At 57.1% G+C, this 24998-nt stretch overlaps 1 protein-coding gene across 5 annotated transcripts in view; it reads right to left on the bottom strand.

The window, feature by feature from the left end:
- Acot7 (acyl-CoA thioesterase 7) overlaps positions 1-24998 on the bottom strand; it is an 83764-nt gene that overhangs the window by 23685 nt on the left and 35081 nt on the right. For all 5 annotated transcript variants that reach the window (XR_007340807.1, XM_048783716.1, XM_048783715.1 and 2 more), the window contains exons 4-7: positions 21376-21467; positions 15685-15799; positions 13803-13889; positions 359-475 (exon numbers count right to left, since the gene is read on the bottom strand). Coding sequence is in view for 4 of the 5 variants with exons in the window: in XM_048783716.1 (XP_048639673.1) it covers positions 359-475; positions 13803-13889; positions 15685-15799; positions 21376-21467 (411 nt within the window). In the remaining variant the exon portion in view is untranslated. The remainder of the gene's footprint in view (positions 1-358; positions 476-13802; positions 13890-15684; positions 15800-21375; positions 21468-24998) is intronic.

Genomic DNA, 24998 nt, shown 5'->3' with positions numbered 1-24998 from the left:
CTGAAGTAAGCCTGCTGCTGCCTGGATCACAGAGGACCCATTCCTCTCAGTGCAACACACCTGCCACAAGGTCTGGTGGCAACAGTCAGGGCCACGGTGCCCTGTTGGAGGGGCACTGGAAGAAGATGTATTCATGCTGGTCTCGGGGAGGATAAAGGCCTCCACCATATCTGAATTTTAGATTCTACCAGGTTGAAATATCAAATGGGTCGACACTAGCCTCACAGATGCATCCCCAAGGCCAGAGCGCGGAGCATGGCCCCCGTTTCTGGTGGCACATGGACAGACATCAGGTGTAAACACTAAGCTAGCCCCAAGGGCTGCTCCCCTCTCAGCTTCATCAGAAGAGTTCTGTTACCTTTCCGGATCTTGTCGTGAAAATTGATGGCGTCCACGGAGGCAGTGACTATGTTGGTCTTGCAGTGGCGTGCAGCAACAATCCCAGCCACCTCGTCCATGAGCTTCATGGTGACTCCTGCGCGGAGAAAGGGCACACGGCAGATGAGACGCGGAGAGCGGGACCACTGCACATGCTGTCTGACCCCTCCCACCACCCCGCAGCAGGGGCCATAGCAGCAGGAGGCGCAGGGACGGTCGCAGGTGGCCTGCTATTGCTCCGTTTTAAACCTGCTTCTCCAGGTGCTGCTGTTTTTTTTTTTAAATACTGGTGATTGAGCCCAGGAGCATTCTGACACTGAGCTACCTCTCCAGCCTTTTTTTTTTTTAATTTTGAACCAGGGCCTTGCTACGTTGCTGAGGCTGGCCTTCAACTTGCAATCTTTCTGCCTCAGCCTCCTGAGTCTCTGGGATCAGAGGCATGCACCTGATCGGCTTTCAAGAGCTTTTGAAAATGACCTCAGCTGCCACTCTAGGCCACTGACAGAATGACAGCCCTCTTCCTCTCCTCCAGACATATCTCATCCTGTCAGGAAAGCTTCATTACACTATCCAAAGTCAGGTAAGAACAAGCTGGCAGAGACGCAGAGACCTCAGTGGGAAGTGAAGTGCGGCTGCTGGAGTTTCCTTAAAGGAAACAGGGACCTAGCAACTCCCCACCAAGTGTAGAAGCGCCCAAGAGAACAGAAACCTGCAAGGATTTCACAGAGCATCTAACCTAACAGCCAAAAATTGGAAACCACTGTGTGTCCATGTCCACCACCTAATGAATGCACTAACAAGGGTGGCTTGTCACCCACCAGAAAGGTCCAGGCCACAAGGTGGACACACCATCAAACCTCACTGAGTGACAGCGCTGGGCACGGATGACCACATCCATGTGAACTTTCCAGAAGAGGAAAACATGGAGAGGCAGGCAGACTGGTGGGTCCCCAGGAGGGGTCCGGGAGGTGGGGTGCACACTGAAGGTAGAGAGTTTCTTTTCTGGGGTGATGAAAATGTTTCAAGATAGAATGAACAGGTTGAGCAGGTTTTCTAATCCCAAAACCTAAAATCTGACAGGCTCCAAAACCCCAAACTTCGAGCACTGATGAGGAAAATTTTACACCATGAAACTTTTGTTTCATGCACAAAATTACTCAAAATGTTACAAGATGAGATGTCAATTAGTTCCATCCACCAGGGAACACGGTACGCAAACCAAACCACCACCTGTGAAACCACCACCCGCACTGGGTGGGTATCCAAAGGAACCTGCATCCCTGTGGTTAATGCAGCGCTATCTGAAGAGCCATGAGGGGGAATCAAGTGAGACATCGGACAGAGGACGTGGCATCCACACAACAGAATAACATCCAGCCTCAAAGAACAAAATCCTGCCTTGTGCAGCAACTTGGAGGACAATGGCCAGGCACAAAGACAAACACACTCGTTCTCACACGTGAAAGCTGAAATGTTGGTTCATAGCAGCAGAGAACAGAGACTCTGCCATGAGAGGCTGGGTGGGGTGGGGGCAGAGGGAGTCGGTGCCAGAGCACGGCTCCCAGGGAGGAAGTCCTGGGCTGCCCAGTGCAGCAGTGACCGGAGCCCACAGAAACCTAGTGTACATTCCACGCAGAACTTGGGAGCAGTTCCAAGGTTTGCAACACAAAGATGGACGTTAAGGAGGCCGGGTGCTAATTACCCTAATTACCTATACACTACCATGGTACACATGTATCCACTCACCAGCCACCCCTCATAAACACGCAGGATTATTTCATGTTTATACAGAAATACTTCTTGACAAAACCCTGTTTGAAGTTACCTTCTGGCCCTGTGTGTAAACTGTGTAAGAAACAAGTGAATTTCCTTTGAGTTTTGGGTCCTATCCCCAAGATGCCTCATTATGCATAGATAAACATCCCAAACCCAGAGAACGTCTGAAACGTCCGCCACCAGCATTTTGGATGGGGGGTGCTCCAGCCAGGGCTGCAGAAGCACCTCTGGGAACATCCTGGAAACAACAGCTTGCTGACGCCGAGGGCTGAACTGTACAGGATCAAGTTCTGTCTTGATAGAGCTGCCGTACAAAATGAGGCAGGCCCACAGGCAGAACTCGGCGAGGGCACAGTGCTGCCTTTGAACCTCAGGCTGCAGATGCTGGCTTGGGTTGCACCCCCTTCATTGACAGGTCACTACATACCAGCCCCTCCACCCAGTTCTTACTCCCTAGCACGACCTCCATACCATACACGTTTCACTTGTAAAAATCAAACCACCCCTTTCAGTCGAACAAGGTGGAGCTGCCTATGTTCAGCCATTCTGACCTACAAAAGCATCAAAGTGACACTGGTCAATGCAGCAGCTAACAGGAATTTGAGGAAGCCATGTGCACACCTGCCTTAGGATACAGAATGATTTCTAACAACCGAAAGACAAAACCCAGACTCCATCCCACCCCGGGAATCCAGGCTCCCATTGACGGTACACACTGCAGACTCAGACGCCTGTATGCCAGGTGATGCTGGAAAGTGGGCAAGAGGTGGGGGACGTGGGCAAGTGGCTGGTCAAGGCTCCCGGGGCTTGGCTCCTGCTACTGTTCCCCTGTGACATGATGAGGGTCCCCCTCTTCTTTAGGAGGCATAGCAGTCAATGCGGTGCCATGTCTGGTCTGGTCTCTGACTCTAGGCAACCAAGAAGAGAAAATATATATACATACATACACACACACCTGAGCAACAGGGAAGCCGACATTGAGTGGCCGCTGGATGCTAGGGACTTGAGAACTTATCTGGGAGGGTGTGATGATAATATTGTGGGTGGCTCTGAAATGCTCCAGAGGGAACGGGACTCCTCACGGAAGTCACGGAGCCACAGAATGAGCGAGGCAGCGGCGGGTGGAGCAGGCCAGTATACCTCTTCAGATGGACAGCGAAGCTCTGCTCACCTGCATGGACAGGGTCAGGAGCCCCATGTCGCAAACCAACAGTGAGGTCCAAGGCCACATGTAGGTCCAGGTCTGAAATCAGGGATCAGGTCTGAGAACTGCATGTCCCTCACCGGGCCTGTGAGGAGCAGCTCTGGGTTGGGCCTGTGAGGAGCAGCTCTGGGTTGTTGCCATGGTAACAGACATTCATTGCCCTGTCTGATCCACTGGGAGACTTTCCTGATTTTTCTTCCCCTGGCAAGGGACCTGAGAAGGTTGCAGCCAGCCCAGGCTTGGAGAAGGCCTGTCTAGCCAAGACCCTGCTCCAGGACTTGCAGGAATCCAAGACAAACCCATGCCCTGGGCTCACGTGGGCCTGGAGGTCCACAGGTCTGTCACCTCACTGGGCAGCTGCCAAACAGGGCATGAGGCAGACCCCGGACCACACTGCCACCTCTGGGCTGTGGCTTGAGTGTGTGTACTCACGCGTGTGCTTACACACACTTATTTACGCAGTTTGGGGTGGGGGAGCCCACAAGACGAGGTCTTCCAACTGATTCCACTCATGGAAACTGAGTGGCGAGAGCAGCTGACGAGTGGCCCTGCTGCAGGGGCTCATGGCAGGGCGGGGCGCAGAGGCATTCCTACAGAGGTCACACCTCAGGCAAGGTCCTTGGCAGCCATCATCCACACCCAGCAAGTGCCCATCAGGCACCCAAAACACGGTAAGAAGCGCAGACAGGCAGCACAGGGTGATGGTGACAGGACCAGGAGCCGAGCGCAGGCAGCCAGGGCAGTGTGGCTGGTGTGGTGGGCGAGACGCAGAGGGTCAGCCTAGGGAGCCAGAAGGTGGCTGTGCCCACTGACAGGCCCCGTGGGCCTGGTCCCCTGCAGGCTCCTCTCAGCAAACTTGCTGGAAGCCACGTCCCACAAGTCAGCATCTTCTCCATGTCACAGATAGGATGTAAAGACTCAGGGAGTCTCGTGGCCAGTCCTATGGCTGGGGGCGGGTCCAGGGCCTCCCAAGGGCACAGGAGGAATGGCTACACTGCCGTAAGACTCAGCCTGGGCCATAAGACTCAGTCCAGAGTGGAGTTTTCAGAAAAGTATGGAAAGGAGAACCCAAGATCATGGCGAGAGGTGGGGAGACGCAAGATCAGGATGTGTACTTGGGTGGCGGGTCATGGCCCATGGCACTCATGCTGGGCACCGGGTATGCTCACCAACTCAGAAGGCTTAGTGGAAAAACAAGAAGGGAAAGCAGAACTAACAACGGAAGAATAAAACGCAAAGTGCCGACATCCGCTCCCTCCAGTGGCTTTACCCGACTGTCCGAAATGCCACCTTGCTGGTACAGGTCCCACAGGGCTCTGCTTTCACGGAAGACCACAGGATCCAAGGCACGAGCAGCCAAGATGGCTTGGAAGGGAGGCAGCGCACTGCGTCAAGAACGGGCACAGAGACGACCACTCAGCCAGCCCAGCCAGCACCTTCGGGAGCCAGGCAGGGGCTCCAAACCTGGCACCAGCTTGGTCCAACAAGCAGTCACAGGTAGGCCAACAGGGCACTCATCCAATCCACAGAAACCTGAAGCAGTGGGGCTAGATGGGTGTCAGAGACCCACGGTGCCTGTGTGTCAGACAGTGACATTCAGAGACAGCCCCTCCCAACCCTAACAGCCAGCACACACATCTGAGCTGGGACCGGTGGAGAGAACCGAGATCAGTGGGACACCCGAGACAAACCGTTAGACTGAAGATGGGAAAGGTTAAGACGGGGGCTGAGGTCGCGGAATCCTACGGCCCAGCTCTGGGGCCCTGGGCACACTCCCGCTGTGTACGTCTATCATCAGGTTACACCCCAAACCCGGGGCTCGACTCCAGGAATCAGGTGGGTGACCAGGACAGTGAGATGTCCCCATTCTGCCAGATGAGGAGTCTTCAAAATGGGTCTGCCTCACAGGCAACAGGCTGGGCAGTGGGCAGAGAGCTCTGGGCTTCCAGGGACTCTTGGATGGACAACATCTGTCCACTTCAGCTAATGGGCACTCCCCAGGAGACCAGGGTAGGCTCAATGGGCAGAAGTGATGGCAGGTAAATTCTAGGGTTCACTAGTAGAAAGACCTTCTGGGAAAGAGACCACCTAACAAACACACTCGGCTTTACACAGGCGGGGTGCCGGCCCTGCAGAGTCAGGCACAAGTAGCGAGACCAGAGCGAAAAGCAGAACCTGCCGGAGCAGAGACCTCCCCAGAACCTGCCCGGGCTCCTGCCGAGCCCCCGAGTCTGTGAGAAAAAGGAAGGACAGGTGTGGTGCTCTGGAGCCCTGGGCAGCAGCTGAGCTCTGGTGCTGGCTGGACAGAAGGAAGCTGTTTCCAAACAGTTGAGGGCAATCACATACTGAGCACACGCCCCTCTCTTCCCTCTGCACAACGGCCAACAACGCTGGCACCCTGCCACCTGGGTCCAACTGTCTGCCGCCCATCACTGAGAGAATGATGAGGTCAAGGGCCGTGCGGGGAGGAGGTCCTCACAGAGCCACTGTCTCGTCCCCTCAGGACACGTCTGTAAGGGAACACCTCTTACTTGATGTGACCCACAGGATATGCTACGGCATGTCCCCTGGAGACAGAAAAGCCTTAGCTGTAGGTCCTGCCAGCGCTGCCCAGTGGGGTGCTGTCTCCCAGAGGGGGCACCACCCCACTGACGCCAGCGCCGAGAGCCGTTTCCCCCCAGTGCTCCTTTCCAGGGCCGCTGAGGGCCTCGTCACTTTGCTCCCACTCAGGCACGACTGCTTTCAACACTGAGAAGTAACTTTGGCAAATCACAGTCTGTGGTGGCTGTCCTTATTTCCCACGATTTGTAATTTAAAAGACGACAACAAAATTGTAGACCTGCTGTCCTTGGAGACTGCATCGTTTCAGGAACTCCGGGAAGGGAACAAGCCAGACGTGCTTGGCCGCCACAGGCACATGAACGCTGGGCACCAGAGATATTTTTGAATCTAACATTTAGCTGCTTACAGGTTTTTGTTTTGTTTTAAGTATTGACAACATGCTGACTGGCTTAAAAATAGCGTTTTCACTTTATCTCCCCGAGGCCTGCTGGCTGGCTGGGCCAGGCTGCCTACAACCCCAGCAGCAGCCAGCAGCCCGGAGCTGGCGCCTGCTCAGTGGGCGGGGATTGAGATGCCCCCATTTCTATATTTAATCCCGACTGGCGGAGCGTGGGGCCGGCCTCCTATATTAAGAAACGATAGTAACTTCATCTTACTGACACATCCCACCCTGTGGTGATGACAAGGGTTATTAAAAGACCCAGGTGAGCGAGCACCCCCAGACAGCCCTGCTTCCCCCGGGTCCTACCACCGGCGTGTCAGAACTGGGACCAAGTAAGTCCTGGCACAAGAATCTTAATTAAGTTCATTAATAAAAATTACTTTGGGCAATTAATGCCAGCATAGTAAAGATGAAGAGTTCGTGAAGACAGTACCAAAATGTCAGAGGTGGGGACGCTGGCAAAGTCCTCAGTGGAGGTGGACAGTGTTCCTGCCTGCCCAGGGGTCACAGGGCAAAGGGCTGCCAGGCGCTCTGCACCCCTGGCCTGCCACGGTGCTGCATCAGGGAGCCCAAGGAGGTCACGGTAAGGCAGCAGAGAGCAGCTGGAGGCCTGGGCGAGAGGTGGGGGTGGTTATGCCGAGTCACACACCCAGCCCTGGGAAGGACTGGCCAGCAGAAGGCCCCAGCCTCAGCCTCGAGTCAGCAAGGGCACTTTTCCAAAGACCAGGAACCATTTGGGTGGGGTGCCAATTTCCTTGCAGGAGCCTGGACTGGGTGGGGCAAAGTAATGTTTCAGAATAATGTGTTGGCCATGCTGTACAGGACGTGTTATTAGAGGACACTTGCTACAGTCTCTAAGGAACATGGCCAAGGAGTGGACGATGGCCAATTAACAGCACTGGAAGGCCCTGCTGGCTGCAGGCCTGGCCTGGACCCTGGCTCTGCCTCTCGGGAGGCAGGTCTGTGCCACAACTGCAGAGGAGGACGCGCTTGCTGGCCCCAGGGAGCTGCAGGGAGGGAGCCTCAGGCCCAGGTCTGGTGGGTCACACCTCCGGCCTTTCTGGATGGCCCAGAAGCTGCTCTTTGGAGGATGTTTTCAAAAGACAAGGCTCCGTGGGAACCTGGAGCAGCGCTGCCAGTCGCCTCTGGACTTCCCAGACGAGAAGACACAGAGCCGACAGCAGGCCAGCACCACCTCCGGCCTTCTCCCCGGCGAGGCCTGCACATCGTCGTCCATGCAGGGCCTCCAGGTCAAGGAGGGCACAAAACTGGAAGTGTTGGTGCCCATCCTCATTTCCAGGAAAGGCACTTCCTGTCCAGGCAATTGCCCCTCTGTCCCAGTCCTGGGCACAGCAGTTTCTCAGCAGGAGGCTTATCCTGCATGCGTCTGCCATCTCTGCCTGGGCCACCAGGCTCCTGTACCTGGCACTACCAGCTGCCCTCTTTCTTGGGGCTGGCTGCTCCTTGCCTCAGGTTCCAGGGCTGGGCACCCCTGCCACAGGACCCCAGGCAACTTCTGTCTCTGGACACTAGCTGGATGGTTTGTTGAGGGCAAGCCTCCTCCTGCCACACTGGGCTGTCTGCACCTTCTCCACTGAGACTCTGGGCTGCACCAGGCTGGGCACAGTGGGCACACTCGTCTGGGGTGCTGACCGGCAGGGCCGTCACAGGCTACAGTCCTCTCCCGTCCTACTTCAGTCATTCGGTCCACACCAGGCCCTGCTCTAAGTGGAACGGTGACAGAAGCCCATCCACGTGGGCGTCCATTCTGCGCTGTGTGCTGGGGCGTGGGGAGGGTCAGTCTATCTTAGAGCGCCAGGAGATTTCAGACCCCTTCTCTTCTTCAATTCTGAAGGAAATGAGACCGTTATGTAGAGGTCTAGGGTTGCACCAGGGGCAGAGGTCGCAGGCAGGCAAAGTCCACAGGTCTCTGTGCCCAGGCATGCGACGGGGTGAAGCCGGGAATGGTGGAGGGTTATCCCAGGCAGGTTCACGAGGGTGTGAGAGCAAAAATGGCCCAAACGAAGGGCTTGTGGCTCTGGCTGCAGGGTCTGGAGCTGAGTGTGGCTCCTTCCACGTGAAAGGTAGCGCAGGCCACCCTGTTGAGACTTCCAAACAGGGGAGAGGCGGTGACCAGCAAGAGCACAGTGCAGGTTGTGGTCTGGACCAGGAGGCACCAGGGCGTGAAGTAAGAGCTCAGATTCCAGCCTGTCGTAAAGTGGAGCCAAGCCAGGGACGTCTGCAGGAGCACTGTCCACAAGCCAACGAGGACGGCGACCACCACCGCTGGGGGGCAAGGACTGGGGCCCTAGGAGCTCCGTGTCCATCATCACATCAGGGAGGCCCTGAGGAGGCCACTGGAGTCCGGGGAGAGGCTAGGGCTGGAGCATGTGGCCAGGGAGGAGGGGAGGGTGGGGGAGGATGGGGCCCTGCAGCCTGAAGCAGATGGGAAATGGAGGGAAGGGTAGGGGACTGAAGTGCCACAGTGGGCAAAAGGGGAGGCGGGGAGGTCTGGAGGTGGGGACTGTGAACACAGGCTCTGCATCTGCCCCTGGCTCTGGCTGTTGGAGGTGTTCAGAAGTGACCCTGAAAGGAAGCATCTGACCCATCCTACCAGGGAAAAGCAGACTGACCTCCCGCTGCTGCCCTTCAGGGGCTGTGTCCACCTGGGCAGGGGCCCTGCTGGTCACTGTAGATCAAGGACAGTTCCATAAATGGAGCTCCACAGGCCTGGATGACGAAAAGCTTTGTGACAGTCACTGTCCCGTCACTCTTGTAAAAGCAAGTTACTACAGAGCCAGGAGCCCCGTGAGTCAGCAAGACCCCTGGGAATGCAGGATCCCAGGACATGGGTACTGCCTACCAGCAGAGATGGGGTGTCCTCTGCCCATAAATGCTGTGGCCTTAAGCCAGCACCACATTCTGCAATGACCCAGGGGCTGGTCAGAGATTCCTCTTACACTGGGAGGGTCCTCATCTATTCTCCCGATCCAGGGCCCACTGGGTAGCTCTCGGCTGGAGATACAGGCGTGATCTAAATGGCCTGGGTCCTGAGCTCAGAAATGCAGGCAGAATCCCTTTTTGGAGTCAGAGACCTCACACCCACCTTCTGCACTGGATGCCAGCAGGGCTGCTGCAGGGAGGGGAGCCCCAGGGGTGGCTTCATGGCCGGCAGGGTGCACACCCCCAGCCAAGGCGGCGTGGAAGAGGTGGGCACCCAGCACAGGCCAGGGCGCTGGGACAGCGGGGACCTGGACTGGCAAGACAGAGGTGGAAAGGCAGCCTCTCAGGCCCCGCCCTCCCTCGTCCCTTCTGTGGGTGGACTTTTTTTTATCTTTTCCCAGTTCCAACACTTGGGTATTTTTAATTTTTCCTTTTAAGTAACACAGGCTCAAAGCCTCCCACTTTTCCTCTGGGAACATCTCAGCCATCTTCCCAGATGTCCTTGTTTTCAGGACACTCTAAGTCCAGCTCTTACTTCCTCCTGGACCAGTGGCCTGGAAGAGGGCCTCCCAGTTTCTAGGTGCTGCTTCTTGTTGGCTGCTCAGGCTTCGCAGGTCCCACCTTGGGAATCAGCAACCCGAGGCGCTCTGTGGCCCTAGGCGGTGTCCGCCCACAGTTCCCGGCACTCGGGCCGGGACAGGAGGATCACTTGGGCCTAGGATTAGAGATTAGCAATGCTCTTCCCCACTGCAGAGCTCCCTCACAGAAAGGAAACAGGCCCAGGTGGGTAAGTCTGACTGCGGCAGACGGCGATTCCAGGACAGGCCTCCGCACAGAGCTTCAGAGGTCAGGAGAGGAATGGGCAGGCGAGGAGATGGAGAGAGGCCAAGGGGCCCGTGGGCCGCCAGAGCAGGGGCCAGACGTCCCAGCTGAAAGACAACATCAGCTGCCACGGGGAGGAAGTGACTGAGGCTCTGGACTGGAGTGGGGCAGAGAGGGCTGAGGACAGACCTGGGGCAGCCACACTGGGGTAAGATCCCCAGCACAACACACCCACGCAGGTGCCCAGCATCTCCCCACTGAGCTATGCAACGCCCACCGTGTGGGGCAGTGGATCTGCAGTGTGGTGACAGAAAACTGTGGGGTGGACTCCAGGTGGGCTTCCAGAACTCCTGAGGCCGAGGGCAGCATCGTCCAGCTGTGGGCTCTGAGGTCCTGAGTCGTCAGGACCAGCCAGGGCACTCCTGACTAAAAGCACAGGGCCTGGCCCTGCAGGAGCCGGCCCTCCCGGAGAAGGGCTGGGAACCTGTTCTCTTAAAGCAGAAGAGATTCCTGGGGGTCAGAAGGGCTGTAATCTGCTGCAAGAGCCCCCCTCCATGCTTCCCAGCACACAGGGGTGGAGCAAACCCCTCCCAGGAGACTCCGGCTGGATGTGCATCTCGAGTGGAGCCAGCTTTACCCAAGACCCAATGTGATGGGTGGAACTGAGGCTCCTTCCTGAGACCAGAGATGACCGCCCTCCACTGCTCTCCTGCTGTAAGACCCAGTACCAGAGCCAGATGTCCCTGGGATGAGGATCAACTTTGTCCTCGTCCTGGTTGAAATGACAGAAGCCCCCACAGGCATGCAGTGGCTAGGCCCAGGCCCTCACCAGGGTGGTCCGGGGGGCAGTGGCGCCCACCACGAGGAACAGAGCTGCCGTGCCCAGTTCATTCCTAACTAAAACTCTAACCCCGTCTCCTGTCCTAGTTTTAAGGGCCCTTCCCAGTCATTAAGGGAAGTCACAATGGGCAACTGTAGGGAAAAGGTTCCCTTCCTTCCAGCCCTTTTCAAATAGTTCACAGGAGAAGGGCACCACACTGTTCCTTCAGGTGTCCCAGGATGAGCGTCCAGAATTAGGAAACAGCTCTGACCAGCAGAAGGAGCCCCTCACCCTGCCGCTCCCTCCTCTCCAGGGCTGAGGTCTCCAGCACCCCAGCATCCGGGCCACGTGCTCCAGGCCTAGAGTTCCTCAGCAGGCCTGGGCCTGGGGGGCTGTGGGGATGAGGCTGCAGATCCCCAACTTCCAGGGAGAGACCACAACCTCCACTCGTGTCAACAGAGAGGTGACCAGATCTGAGGGGCCGGAGGAAACACAAACACAAGGGGCCAGGAAGGCCAAGGCCAGAGGAAGGGCCAGCTCCACACAGAGAAGACACCTGAGGTAGAGGGGGGCCGTCTCAGCTGACTGCAGGCGGGACAAGAATTTCCTCACGATGGACTAGGTGAGCCCAGCCACGCACACCTGCTGAACTTCAGAGATTGGCCACGGTGCTGGGGGACTGTCCTCCAGGGCAGCAGTTCCCCAGAGGGTCTCTTAGACAACAGCAAGAGCTCTGCACAGTTCTGGGGCCCTCAGCCATACCGACCACTGGTGAGGCCCGGTGAGCAGCTGTGGCTCTCCCGTGAGCACCTCAGGCCGCAGCAGTGTGCCCAGGGCACCAGTGTCCCATAGAGTATCAGTGCTGGCTGAAGACCAGGGATGGGGTGGAAGGTGCAAGTGAGAAAAGCCCAGGCTGGCAGGCAGCTGAGGGGTGGCCAGAGAGCTCAGGGCAGAATCCAATCCCCGGACTTCCCAGCAGAAACCATGGAATCCACAAGACATGGAGCAGTGCCTGGCAGCCCCATGGGGAGATCGACTCCCTAAAATGCCACACTTTGGGGTTGGGGTTGTGGCTCAGCGGTGGAGCGTTCACCTAGCACGTGCAAGGCACTGGGTTCAATCCTCGGCACCCCATAAAAATAAATAAATAAAATAAAGGTACTGTGTTCAACTACAACTAAAAAATAAAATAGAATAAATAAAATGTCACTTAGCCAGGACACGGCCAGACATGCAAAACTCAGAGGAGGGCCCCCGCAGCCTATAACCAAAGGACGTCCCCAGACGAGTGCTCCCTGTGGTGGTGACGATGTGGCCTTAAGCCCCAGCCCACCAGGCTGCCCCATCGGCCACGGAAGGTCGGCAGTGCTGTGGACACGTGAGGCGAGAACACCGGCTCAGGACGCACGCCCTCCACTCGGCAGCAATGGCGGAAGGCACCCTCGGGGAGAGCGCCACCACGGCACGCGGCACGCCAACGTCCTGGCACGAGGCTCACGGACCTCAGGTGAGCCACAGGAAGCCAATTCCAGCAGCTGGGGCCTGGGATGGCTGGCTTGGAAGACGGGGCTGCTGCCCACCTGAAGCAGAAGGGGCGAGGGACAGGGGGCGTGAGGACGCGAGGCTGGGAATGCTCAGGGGCCACGGGGCTTCTCAAGGTAGAGCTCCGCAGGGCCTGGAGCGCTCCTGTTAGAACAGCTGCCCAGTGTGAGACTAGCTACCCAGTGTGAGACTAGCTAATCCGACCCACCGACAGCCACCCCGGAGGTGAGCATCATGAAACCGAGGAAAGGAAACACAAAAGAGTCAGATCAGTTTAAAAGAAAAAAACATCCCTCGAATCCAGGCCCACTCTCCCACAGGCCTAGGACCATCAGTCCTCAAGCTGAAAGGAACCTATGTCGCTTGTTCACGGGATGAGGACCCGCCAAGTGCCGCCAGGCCTCAGTGAAGCACTGGAGCCAACCCAAGGCCTGCTCCTGGGAATTCTGGGCACAAACATCAGTGTAAACCTGCCCAGAGAGGAGCCACAGGGCTGGGTTTCGAAGGATGAGCAGGAGTTCTCTGAGCAAAGAAAGGAGAACCTGGTGTTCCAGGTACCAGGAAATGAGAAAGCACATGAACAGCACTGAGAGCGCACCCGCTGCGCCTGAGGAGCCAGGAGCAATGAGGAACGAGGGCCTCAGCACACCCAGGACGGCAGCCGGCGGGATCCCTCTCCTCCAACTGGCTGCCGCCGCCCGCACCACTGACTACTTCCTACTTTCCAAATCAACTTGCTTTTTAAAGTTTACTTTAGTCCCAACCCAAATGTCAACACCCGTTTCTGAGTTAAGTCACACACATAAAAATATTACCCACTGTTAAGATAAAAAATGCCCCTCCTTGAACCTGGAGCCCAGCTGCTTGGGTTGGGACAGCATTTCCCACACCCAGGGAATCCTGGGCAAGGACTTCAGCCCTGCAGTGTCAGAGGCAGAATCTGTGCTTACCTGAAACAAACGTAAGCATGTTTAATTACCTGCTTGTCACAGCACTCTTCTCTGGGGACATTGCACCCCTGCAAGACCCTGCCCCTGACCGACAGGCCATTATTAAAAATCACCTTGCAAGTCTGAGGACCCAGGGTCACGTGTGACCATGCCCCGGGCTCTAGTCAACCATCCTTTACTTCCAGTTTTAAAATGGGCACCCACAGTAGTTCAGCAATTTCTTATACAACCTCCTAGAAGTGTAAATTCATAGTTCACTAAACACAAGAGCCTCAACTGGGTCAGACAGCAGCCCGGCTGCCCAGGGGACGCATGGGGGCAGCGACAGGGAAAAGGGGTGCAACCAGAGTGACCTCACCCTACCTCCATGCACGAAGCCGTGCAGGGTGCAATCCGAAGGCCCCACCAAGTGGATCAGGCTGGACTGGCTGTAGCTCACGGTGTTGGGCTCTGGAACAGCAAAGAGAGAGAGGAACTGTAGGTGGACCAACCCCCTTGGCCCAGGACAGCGATTCTGCAGCTGCCCCATGACATTTGTGGGTCATAAAGGTGTCCAACTGTGTCAACCTAAATAGGATTTCTCCAAAGGGAACTGTGGTCCCCAACAGGCCACATCTGCTGAAGGGAAGGCTCTCCAGGACCAGGGGCTCACAAAATATTCTCTGGGGATGGCAACGCCCCACATGGCCCTCCCTCTTGGCTGTAAGGTCCCTGGGTGGCACGTGGCCCTCCACTGGGATGTAATCAGTCATACTTCATTTCCAATTTTATAAAAAGCACCAAGCGTATCGTCCGTAATCTACTTTGCCAGCCCCAGTCCCTGGACTGGCCCAGGAAGACGCAGTCCCATCTGCCAGGCCAGCCCTCCCACCCTCCTGTCCTCCACCAGGCATGGCTGTCACCAAAACGACTCCAAGAGTGGCAAGTGCCTTGACGGAGCTTCAGTCACTCAATGCTGCTACTGAAATATCTGTAAGGGGCTCTACTAGCAGAAAAAAGTCAAAAGGGACCATGAACTAAAATCAGTTTCCACCCAAGCATGTATGAGTTTGGGGGATGAACCCAGCTGCTATGTATAACCATAGCCACAGTTAAAAAAAAATAGTCAAAATACAGTCCTATCAAGGTAGACGTCACTCCTCCATGCTCTTTCCTCAGGAGGGGTACAGAAAACCAGCACAGAACCCGGGCGACCCTCTAGGCAAGGAAGAGCCTCCTCCGTCCAGTGTGGGGTAAGGGGCTCAGAATGCTCCCTTTGACTAATACAGCGGGAGAAGGATAGATTCTGAAAAATGTCACTCCTCAGGGTTACAATCAGGGCACAGTGAGCGGAAAATACTCTTGAGTAAAAAAGTCGATTCACTGAAAACCCTAATTTTCACTGGCCAGCTGGTCGGGGAACGGGGCGAGCCAGGGTCTGCCCTCGGGGTTCTCACAGCCAGAGGCAGGCTGTCCTGCTGCCCACTCTGCCCCTGGGGTCTGGCTCCCACCCCAAGCTCTCCCCAGAAACTGCTCAGGGAGAGGCCACCGAGCACCCCAACGCCAGGCAGCCCCACCCCGCCCCTCCCCTCCCCTCCCGTCCGCTTCTCTCAGGCCACACGCTGTCTTCTCTTCTTTTTAGTACCGGGGACTGAATCCAGGGGCACTCCACCAAGGCACTGCATCCCCAGCCCTGTTTTGTTCTGTTTATAATTTGAGACTCGGTCTTGCTAAGCTGCTGAGGCTGGCCTCAAACCTGCGATCCTGCCTCAGCCTCTGGAGTGGCTAGAATTACAGGCCTGTGCCACCAGGGCCCGCCACTGTCTCCTCTCCTGTGGTGAGATTCAGGGCCCACCTAGGTAACTCAGAATGTTCTCCTCTTGACTGTAACTTAACCCCACTGGCCAAGGCCCTTTCCCCATGTGAGGTCCTGTGCTCGGGACCCAGGGGTCTGGGTGTGCTCTCATCTTCTGGGGACACCATCCGAGCCTTGCCAGCTTCCCTCTCCCAGGAACATCCTGCCCGCCAGGCCGCCTTTTAGGCCTCAGGGCCCGTCTGATCTGCCGGCTGGTCTCCCTCCCAGGAGCAGAGCCGGAGCCCAGGGTCACTGCTGGCAGTGTGTGCCCCAGGGCCTTGCAAGTGACAGGGACCTGACACTCTCAAGTGACCACAGATGCCAGGCCCGTCGTGGATATCACCGCTATGGAGCGACTCATTGTCCATCATGCCTAATTTTCCAAAGATACCACCCCTCCCCCAGTCCCACCTGGGTTCTGGACGGGCTGGACAATGTCCCCATTCCTCCACTTGGTCTCCATGCGCTCCAGCTTCTGGGCTTCATACCGCTTCCGGCCTTCCTCCTCCTGCTCCTGCCGGGAATACTGGGGAAACAAGGCGAGGGTCAGGCCTTGGGTGGGGACGATGGCCTTCCTCGCGCCTCAAGGACAGGGGTGGGAGGATTATCTGGCTTTTTGTAACTGGATCTACCGTATTTCCCGATAACATATTTGATAAGGAACAAATACAGAGTAGGTAAAAATCTCCTGCAGTCACAATCCCAGAGAGGAGCAGGGCTGCATGTGTGGCTCAGGTCCTTCCTGGAATCTCCTGTGAATATGTAAGAAGTGTCATGCTACACATGGAGGCTAAACGTCGCTCCACCGTGACGTGGTTCTGTAACTGGTCTACTGTCTGGCCACCCAGCCTGCTCCCCATCCTTCACCACTGAGATAACACCACGCTGAGCACCCTCATCGCTCCTCATCTGTCGGCACCTGCTGCATTCCTGGAACTCAAACAGCCAAGTCTCAGGGCCTGTGTGTCCTGACCCTGGGCAGCTCTCCCCTGACAGGCCGCACCTCTGCAGGGCACCCAGGGCTGACACAGACACAAAGCTCTTAATGGACCGTGGGGGTTCTGACCCAAGAAGTTAAAAATTTAAGTGTGGCCACGCCTGAAGTCCCAGCAATTCAGGAGACTGAGGCAGGAGGACCACTAGCCAGGCCACCCTGGGCAACATAGCGAGACCCTGTCTCAAACTAAAAAAATAAAAGGGGTGTGGACGTAGCTCAGTGGTAGAACGCCCTAGGGTCCAGTCCCCAGTACTGCAAGAGAAAAACGTGTGAACGTCAATATAAAGTCTGTCACGCAGACCAAGGCTGCTCTGTGCTGGGCACCAGGACACTGGGTTTCTCTGTCCTGTGTTCACCTGCTGCATCCAGAGCCACCGCGCTCCCACCAGTGGAGGGGACATGCCACAGTCTCTCTATGCTCTCCCCAGGACCCTCAGAAGGGCCTGGGTCTTGTGTGCTGGCTGCAGGCAATCTCAGCCCTTCATGCACCTCGCCCAGTGCCTTCTGCCTCTGGGCTGTGAGCCAGGCCCTTCCCTTGGGCCTTGGGCCAGCCTCCCCACTGACTACCACCGCGCCGACCACCTCCCTGCCTTCTCCTCCTCCTTTACTCACGCAGCCAGCATTTCCAGCTGAGCCTTGGGTGCCTCTGTCCCTACTGAAGCCCCTCTGACCTCTAAGCAAGTTCATCTCAGTTGCACTGACACCTTTCTGAAGCCAGATGTGAGCAGCTCCATGTTCCTGCTAATGGCCCAGATCCAACACTGAGAGGGTCCCAACGTCACTCCACAGAGGGAGTGCAGGGGTTTATTTGAAGGAAATGAGCCGCGGGGAACCCAACCTGTTCCGTGAGAACGCTTCCTGAAGTCTGTCATCCCAGGTAACGACTGCAGGAGCAGAGTCTGGGCCACGTCTACCCAGTAAAATCGCAGGCTGAACACCCGTCCTCAGAAATGCCTTTCAAAGAGGTGGGGGGCGTGCAGCTTAGTGACAGAGCACCCGCCTAGTGTGCACAAGGCCCTGGGTGCAATCCCCAGGCCCATCAAAAAAGAAAGAAAGAAAAAAAAAAAAACAGCTTTTTTTGTTTGTTTGTTTTTAAAGAGCCAACTGACAATGTAAGCAACCCTCACCGTGTCCAGCACACACCAGCGCTCTGTGGGCACGTGGGGAAACTGACAGGGCCAGACCTGGGCCTGATCCACAGGCCAGAGGCCCATGCTCTTCACACCCACTGCCTTTAAATCTGGGAACCACTGGAACACTTTTTTTTAATACGTATATTATTTTAGTTGCCGTGGGACATAATAACTTTATTTTATTTACTTTTCTGTGGTGCTGAGGATCAAACCCAGCATCTTACATGCATTTTTAGGAGAGTGCTCTACCGCTGAGCCCCAGCCCCAGTGCCCCCACTGGAACATTTTAATGAAGGGCTGCCTGTGCTCACCCCGGGGGGGTTCATCAGGCCAAGCCGGCAGGAAGCAGCAGGCAGTCCGGCCAGAACTCTCAGACCAGGCTCCTAACACAAGCCAGTCTGACCTTTGGGAAAATCATGTCCAGCCCCCAAGGCCACTGCGGCCTCTCAGGTCTGTGGTTCCTTAGTCATCAGAGCGCCGCTGAGTGTTCCAATCACTGGGAACGTACCACCACTGCCAGGCAAGGGCAGGAGGTACAGCATGGAGACACAGTTGTACCCTAAATGGCACTGCCCTCAGCCAGCAGCCAGGCCCATGTGTGCTCAAGACATCCACATGTGCACATGGGTGTGAGCATGTCACACGGACGTCTGTTTAGATACAGAGATGGAGGCTTCTCACATGACCCGAGGTTACCTGTGAGGGGTGGTGGCAGGGTCCTGGCAGGGCACCCCGAGGCCAAGCTCCCAGCACACACGTTCCTAGAACCAGAGAACACGCAGCCCTGTGCTCCGGATCAGCAGCAGCCCCCACTGTGGGCTGGGCCACAGGTCAACAGCTCTGGGGCCTCATTACAGCTGCAGCAGCCCCACCTGCAGGCCCTCCGCACCCCTCCGCCAGGGCCAGGGTGGCATTTGTGCCTCATCAGCCACACCGAAGGAGCTACGGGGCTCCTCAGGGCACGGGGGGCACCCTGACTGGGCAAGGGACGCAGGCCAAGTGTGTGCTGAGGCCCTGGCCCTGTGTGGAGGGCACGGGAGCCACGGAGTCTGGGAGCCACAGGCCCCTGCCAGCAGCATGTGGCCCTAATGAGCAAAAAGGCAGCAACCCGGCCTCGCTCAGGCCAGGAGTCCCCTGCAGGTGTGCTGAGGCCTACGTGTGGCCTGTCGGCATCTTAAAGTTAAACCAGGTGAGTAACTGCCCGTGAGTATGTGTGTATGTACCTGGGGGACTGACCTGAGGAACTGACCTGCCAGCGAGCACTCGGGGGGAGAGAGAAGGGGCTCCGGCTACTTCCCGGGGAGCTGCCTGTGGGCCCACGCCAGCCAGCCTCCCTGCCACGTGCGACCCAGCCTAGAGCAGGGGGAGGAGAGCCACCCAGGGAGGGTGGGGGAGGGGAGCACACTGGGCTGAACAGTGTCCCTCACATCTGACCTACAGCCTCAAAACGTGGACACTTTGGGAAAAGGGTTTCAGTAGATGTAATTAAGAAGTCACACGCAGAGGGACAGGACCTAAATTCCACAACTGGTGTCCTTCTAGGAAAGCCATGTGAAGACACATTGGGGGGGAGCAGGTGCAGGCAGGAGCCCTGCAGCCGCCAGAGGATGGAGGCGGCAGGACATGGAGGGAGGCCGCCCTGGCTGCACCTGGACTTGGGGCTCTAGGCCTTTGGAACTGAGAGGGAATAATAAATTTCTTTTTTCTCATCTATACTTAGGGGTTTTGTTGTTTGCGCAGCCCTGGGGATTGAACCCAGGCCCGGGCACGTGCCCAGCAAGCACCATTAGTACTGAGCAGCATCCCAGTCCACCTCCTTGAAGTCATTCGGCCCCTGGCACTTGGTCACAGTAGCCCCAGGACACACACACAGGGAGGCTGCAAGGGGCTGCCTGCCTCCACAGCTCACAGGGACCCGTGGTCACTCTGCTCACATGGTATTTGGCGGGAGATGGAGGGTCACTACAGCCAGAACCTGGAGGTGCTGTCCTCTGTTCTCACCATGTAAGTGCCAACTGACCCAGGCAAGGCCTACCTGCCCTTCCCAGGAAACATGAATGGGGTCTTCTGTTGTTAAGCTGGTTTATTGTTGTTATTTATTATTTTTAAATTTTTGGTACCAGGGATTGGACCAAAGGGTACTTAACCACTGAGCCACATGCCAGACCTTTCTATTTTTTGAGACAGGGTCTCACTAAGTTGATTAGGACCTAGTTAAATTGTTGAAGCTGTCCTTGAACTTGGGATCCTCCTGCCTCAGCCTCCCAAGCTGGCCACCGCACCCAGCAGGCGTTTTTGAGAAATGTTGCCTACCATGAAGCTGGACCCAGCAGCTGGCTACCCTCACCTGAAAAATGCCACACCCAGGCCTTGACCAGCTTCACAGGGGCCCAGTCAGATAGAGCAGGGGCAGCAAGAGGTGTCAGGAAGCCAGGCTCAGGGTGTCCCCATGGCCTTCCATCCACAGTGGCCACAGGGAGCTATCCCTCTCAGCTCTGGGGACCCAGGGCCAGACTGAAAGCTGGGCAGGGCTCTCCCCTGGGGAAGACCCCACCTGTGGGACCCACAGAGCAAAGGGCACTGAGAAAGGAACAGGGGGTAGTGTCAAGAGCAGCTGGCTTCTCTGAGGGGTCTGTGGGCAAAGGAGCAGGCACGACTCCAGACAGTCTGGTTCTCAGCTGGCCGCTCTGTGTTGGTCTGCAGCACTGGGGAGGCCCAGGGCCTGGTGTGTGCTGGGCAAGTGCTCCACCACTGAGCTACACCCCCCAGCCCTCTTCACTGTATCCTGAGATAGCGTCTTGCTAAGCTGTTGAGGCTGACCTCCAATTTGCCATCCCCCTGCCTCAGCCTCCTGGGTCACTGGGATTACAGATATATACCACCATGCCCCCCCCCCCATTCAGTTTACCATTTCTTTTTAAATATATATTTTTTTAAATTTTTGATGGACCTTTACCTTATTTATTGATATGTGGTGCTGAGAATCAAACACAGTGCCTCAACACATGCTAGGCAAGAGCTCTGCCACTGAGCCACGGCCCCAGCCCTCAATTAATCATTTCTAAAAGTGGATTCCATATAAATCTCCACTGCAGAACGAAGTATGGGGCTGGGGCTATAGCTCAGTTGGTAGAGTGCTTGCCTTGCATGCACAAGACCCTGGGTTCAATCCCTAGCACCACAAAAAAAATAATAATAATAAATAAAAAAGAAAGAAAGAAGTTTGTGGCCAAGCAGACACTGCTGAGCCTGAGGGTCTCGGCCTCTTCCTGAGGGCAGCACACGGGCCTAAGACCTTCATAGGTTAAGCCTCAGAGTTATTGGTCACAGGTGACCACAGTTCTAGCAGATTCAGAGTCCAGGAGGTGGTGAGGGGGGACAGCGAGGGAGTGGGTGAAAATCCCTTCCCGAGTGTCTGTCTGTCGGTTCTGCATGGTGAGGTGCACGGGCCTGCCCGCCAGCCTCCTGGGTGGCCCGGGAATGCACACGGATGGCCGTGCTGCTCCGGAGCTTCCCTGCTCAGCGGAACCACAGGGGGGGCCAACACGGCAGTGGCAGAGGGGAGAGAGCGGGGCTCCCAGGAGGGATTTGAGTCGTGGTGCCCTCTGCACGAGGAACCAAGCGGAAAACCAGCTCTGCGGGTCCTGAAACGCAGCCCGCAGGTCCTGGCTCTTGGCGGGACACACAGCTCCTCCGGTCCCTGTTGTCAGCCTCCTCCCTGGTAGCAAGTGTGGCACAAAGGTCCTACGGGTTCTGGGCAACTGGCACTCACGTTCCAAGCATGAGGGGAAACACACCAACACCCATGCCCTGGCCTCCTCCCACGCCACTGCCTCAGAGTAAGAGCCTGGCATCCCTCAGGCCCAGGGCCCGGGTGCTGCTCCCCCACGCCTCTCAGCTGAAGGGGCCTCCCACCATCACACAAGGGCCTCGCCTCTGCACGCCTCCTGAGACAAGTGAGGGGCCACCTACCACGACAGGAGGCACCTCCAGGACCTTGTCCACATTCTTCAGCGACAGGGGCACGTACCACAGCGTAGCCTTATTGGTCAGCTTTTTGGTACCTTAAGAGAAGAAAATCACGTGAGTGACGCCCTGAGAAGTGGGATGCATGGGCAGGGGCTGCCACCAGCCCTGGACACCACAGAGCCACAGTGCCATCTCCTCTGGCCCCAGCCCACAAGGTCTTTCTCTGCCTCCTGGCCTGGGTCATGCCATCATGCAGCATGGACCAGAGACCCACAAGCCATGCACAGCGGCTGCACAGGGCACAGCACTGTTGCTAGAAGCCCAGAGCCTCAGCCCCTCCCCATGCTGCCCACCACGGGAGTCTCCCTCTCCAGAGGCTGCTTTCTAACACAGAGTCACACTGGTGTTTTGACAGAGGGACCGTCTGATTACAAACTTGTCAGAAGCCTCCAGGAGCCTCCCAGGCAGAGGAAGGACCTGCCGGGTGCAGGTGGACCCCTCCCTTCACCAGCAGGGTGGCGGAGGAGCCAGGCTGGGCTGACTCACTTGCTGGCTCTCATCCCCACCAGGACACACTGCTGACATGAGGTGTCAAAGTCCCCTGAGGAGCTCAAAGTCTCAATGCCTGAATAAGCTGCATCTTCTGAACACTGTCCACCTATCTCGACATGCTGAGACTCCTGCCAGCAGAGGAACCCAGAAAGTCAGGCGACCTACGCAGACACGAGGCAAGGCTTGGAAGACACGCTGCACCCAGGCCAAGCGCCCCAGGGAGGGGCAGGCAGCTCGCCTTGACGCTGCCCCCAGGACTCCCTCAACCTTCTCCTGCACACAGACCCTGGCACTTGCTGCTGGCCAACCCAAAGCCCCAATCCAGAGCTCCCCAGTGCCTCATCAGGGCTGTGGGCTGTGCACTCCCTTGGGGCACTGAGGCCAGCCATGGGCCCCCAGGGCAGGCAGCCTGGCTGAGCTGAGCACCATGGCTCCTGGCCTGCTGGTGCCAAGAGTTCGGAGACCACTGGTCCACATCCCTCATTTATACACGAAACCCCAAGCTGTTAAGCAGTTTAGCCAGGGTCACATGGCAACTTGGTGACTGAGTGCAAACCCAGGCTTCCCAGGTCCCAGTTAATCACGGGATTTGTAAGGATGCCTTTAAAAAAGAGGCCCCTGGGGTGGGAACTGTGGCTCAGTGGTGGGGCACTTCACACTCAAAGTGTGAGGCCCTGGGTTGGATCCTTAGCACCACATAAAAATAAATACATAAATAAACAAAGATATTGTGTCCGTCTACAACTAAAATATATATATAACTTTAAAAAAACACCCAAGGTAGCTAGCTCCTGGCCAGAGTGCGACTCAGCCGGAAAGCCTGCCTGGCGTGCCTGCAGCCCGGGGTCCAACCCCCAGCGCCACAAAACAAGGAGTGAAAAGGAGGTGCTGCAACACGGGGAGGCAAGATCCGGTGTGGCGCAGGACTCCAGAGCGAGGGTGGGCAGCAGGGCCGGGGAGAAGCGCAGCCTGCCCCTGCCCTCTGACGGGCCTCCCCAGCAGGAACCCGGGCTTCCAACACTCCAGCGAGGCCCAAGCCAAGCCCCAGGGGTCTCAACGAAAGAGACCAGCCCGGCTCCAAACTCCGAAATCGCCATTGCCATCCCCAGCGCACCCTGCACACCCCCACCACGGGGACAACCGCTTCCCAGGCTGGGAACCACAGCCAATGCTGTGGGAAAATATTTCCACCACGCTTTGACTGAGAGTGAATCTGACAACCTGCTTTTGGGAATAAAGATTTCCTGTTGGACGCGCCAGAGCCAGCCTGCTGAGCTGGTTGCCATGGGAACCTGAGTGGCCTGATAAACCTAAATGAACACCATAGAAAATACATTAATTGTACGTTTGCCACCATATAACAGAGCCACGGCCAGATCCAGAGCGTTGAAAACATGTCTTCCTGAGCCTTAAGAGCCCCCGCCACTCTCTGGAGCAACCTGCAGCCATCAAGTCCCTGTTGGCTTAATATCTGGACAGGTGCTGGAGTGAGCGGGGTCTCAAGGCCGAGGTCTGGGGGCTGTGCCTGGCCTGCAAGGGGCTAGAGCACGGGGTCCTGCCTCCTGGGTGAGGAGAGGGCCATAGAAGGTCAGGCCAGCAGCGTGTCAGCCTTTCCAGGTGCCCACGTGCGTCCCCGTCCCCTGGCCCCCACGTCCACATCCCTCAGGGTCACTCGCCCATTCAGCCAGGAAGTACCACCATGTGCCACGTCTGTACAGAGTTCTCACGGGCTTACCTTCCAGTGGACACGTGGGCAAAAAAAGACATCTAAGGACAGAGAGAAAGGCCTAGAGAGACCCGCTTGGGGTCCACAGGTGGAGAGACCTGGAGATGAAGGGAGGGGCCCCGTGGTCACAGAACAGGAGGGGGCGTCCAGTACTGCCGCAGGGCCCTGGAGCAGGATGGCCAAGATGTGGAGAGAAGCCAAGCCCCTCTGGGCTCCAAGGCCACACTGCCCCAGTCCTGTGCCCCAGGGAAGGGGTGAGCCTGGGAGGGAGAACCCAAGGTCATGGCCCCATCCAGAAAGCTGCCAAGTGTGGCTGGCTTCCTCCAAGCCCCTTTTTTTGTCTGAAGAAAACTCTCCAGCAGTGCCCATGCCTCAGAGCAGGAGAAGCCCAGGGGCAGGATGCTGGGGACACCAGGGAAGGGACCCTGCGGAGAAGTATTCCTACAGGGCGGGGGGGCAGAGGGCTGGGCTGAACCCACCAATGTGGGCTCTTGGCCGGAGCCTCCTGCCCCTCTGTCCACTCTCACCCTGAAACACGAGGGATCCTTAAGGACATGTCCCTTGGGTGCTCTGTGTCCTGAGCCAGCAGAGCTGCTGGGAGTTGTGACCCAGGGCAGAGCTGCAGCCTCAGCACCACTGACCTGGAGCAGGACCATTCTCGGCTGGGGACAGTCCTAACCTGCCTCTCCCCATCCCAAATAGGTACCGTCCTGTTCACTGGGCCCAGGGCTGTGCTTCTGAGGCTTCCGAGACAGCCCTGCCCTGCCCTGCCCTCCATTTCTGAAGCCGGAGAGGGCCACAACCACCCACGAGGAGTAGGAGGACCGGGAGGCAAAGGTGAGGGTGGTCGTCTCCCCCTCTGCAGGACAGGCCCAGGAGAGGAAGGGCCGGCCGCCCACGGGGCAGAGGGGCCCCACCCTGCACCTGGCCTGGCCCTGTGCCACAGCCTGAAACTAGCACCCAAGGGTCCCTCCGAGGCCAGCATGCTGGGCTCTAACTGGGGAGTGGGGCAGAACGAGGACGGTCCTCCTCCCCAGGCCTGGCTCTGCTGAGCCCTTCCCCGTGCCGTCACTGGGTTGACGCAACCTGTTCCAATCACTAGCCCTGCTGAGGTCATTGCTCCTGGACCTCTTTTTTTTTTGGTTCGGGGGACTGAACTCAGGGGCACTCGATCGCTAAGCCACATCCCAGCCCTATTTTTGTATTTTTCTAGAGACAGGGTCTCACTGAGTTTGCTTAGGACCTCACTGTTGCGTAGGCTGGCTTTGAACTCGCGATCCTCCTGCCTCAGCTTCCCGAGCCACTGGGCTTACAGGCGGATGGCACTCCTGGACCTTAAAGGAAGGAG

This window comes from Marmota marmota, unplaced genomic scaffold, assembly GCF_001458135.2.
Source record: "Marmota marmota marmota unplaced genomic scaffold, marMar, whole genome shotgun sequence".
In the NCBI taxonomy this organism is placed as follows: domain Eukaryota; kingdom Metazoa; phylum Chordata; class Mammalia; order Rodentia; family Sciuridae; genus Marmota; species Marmota marmota.
This window is presented reverse-complemented; position numbering and strand designations above follow the sequence as displayed.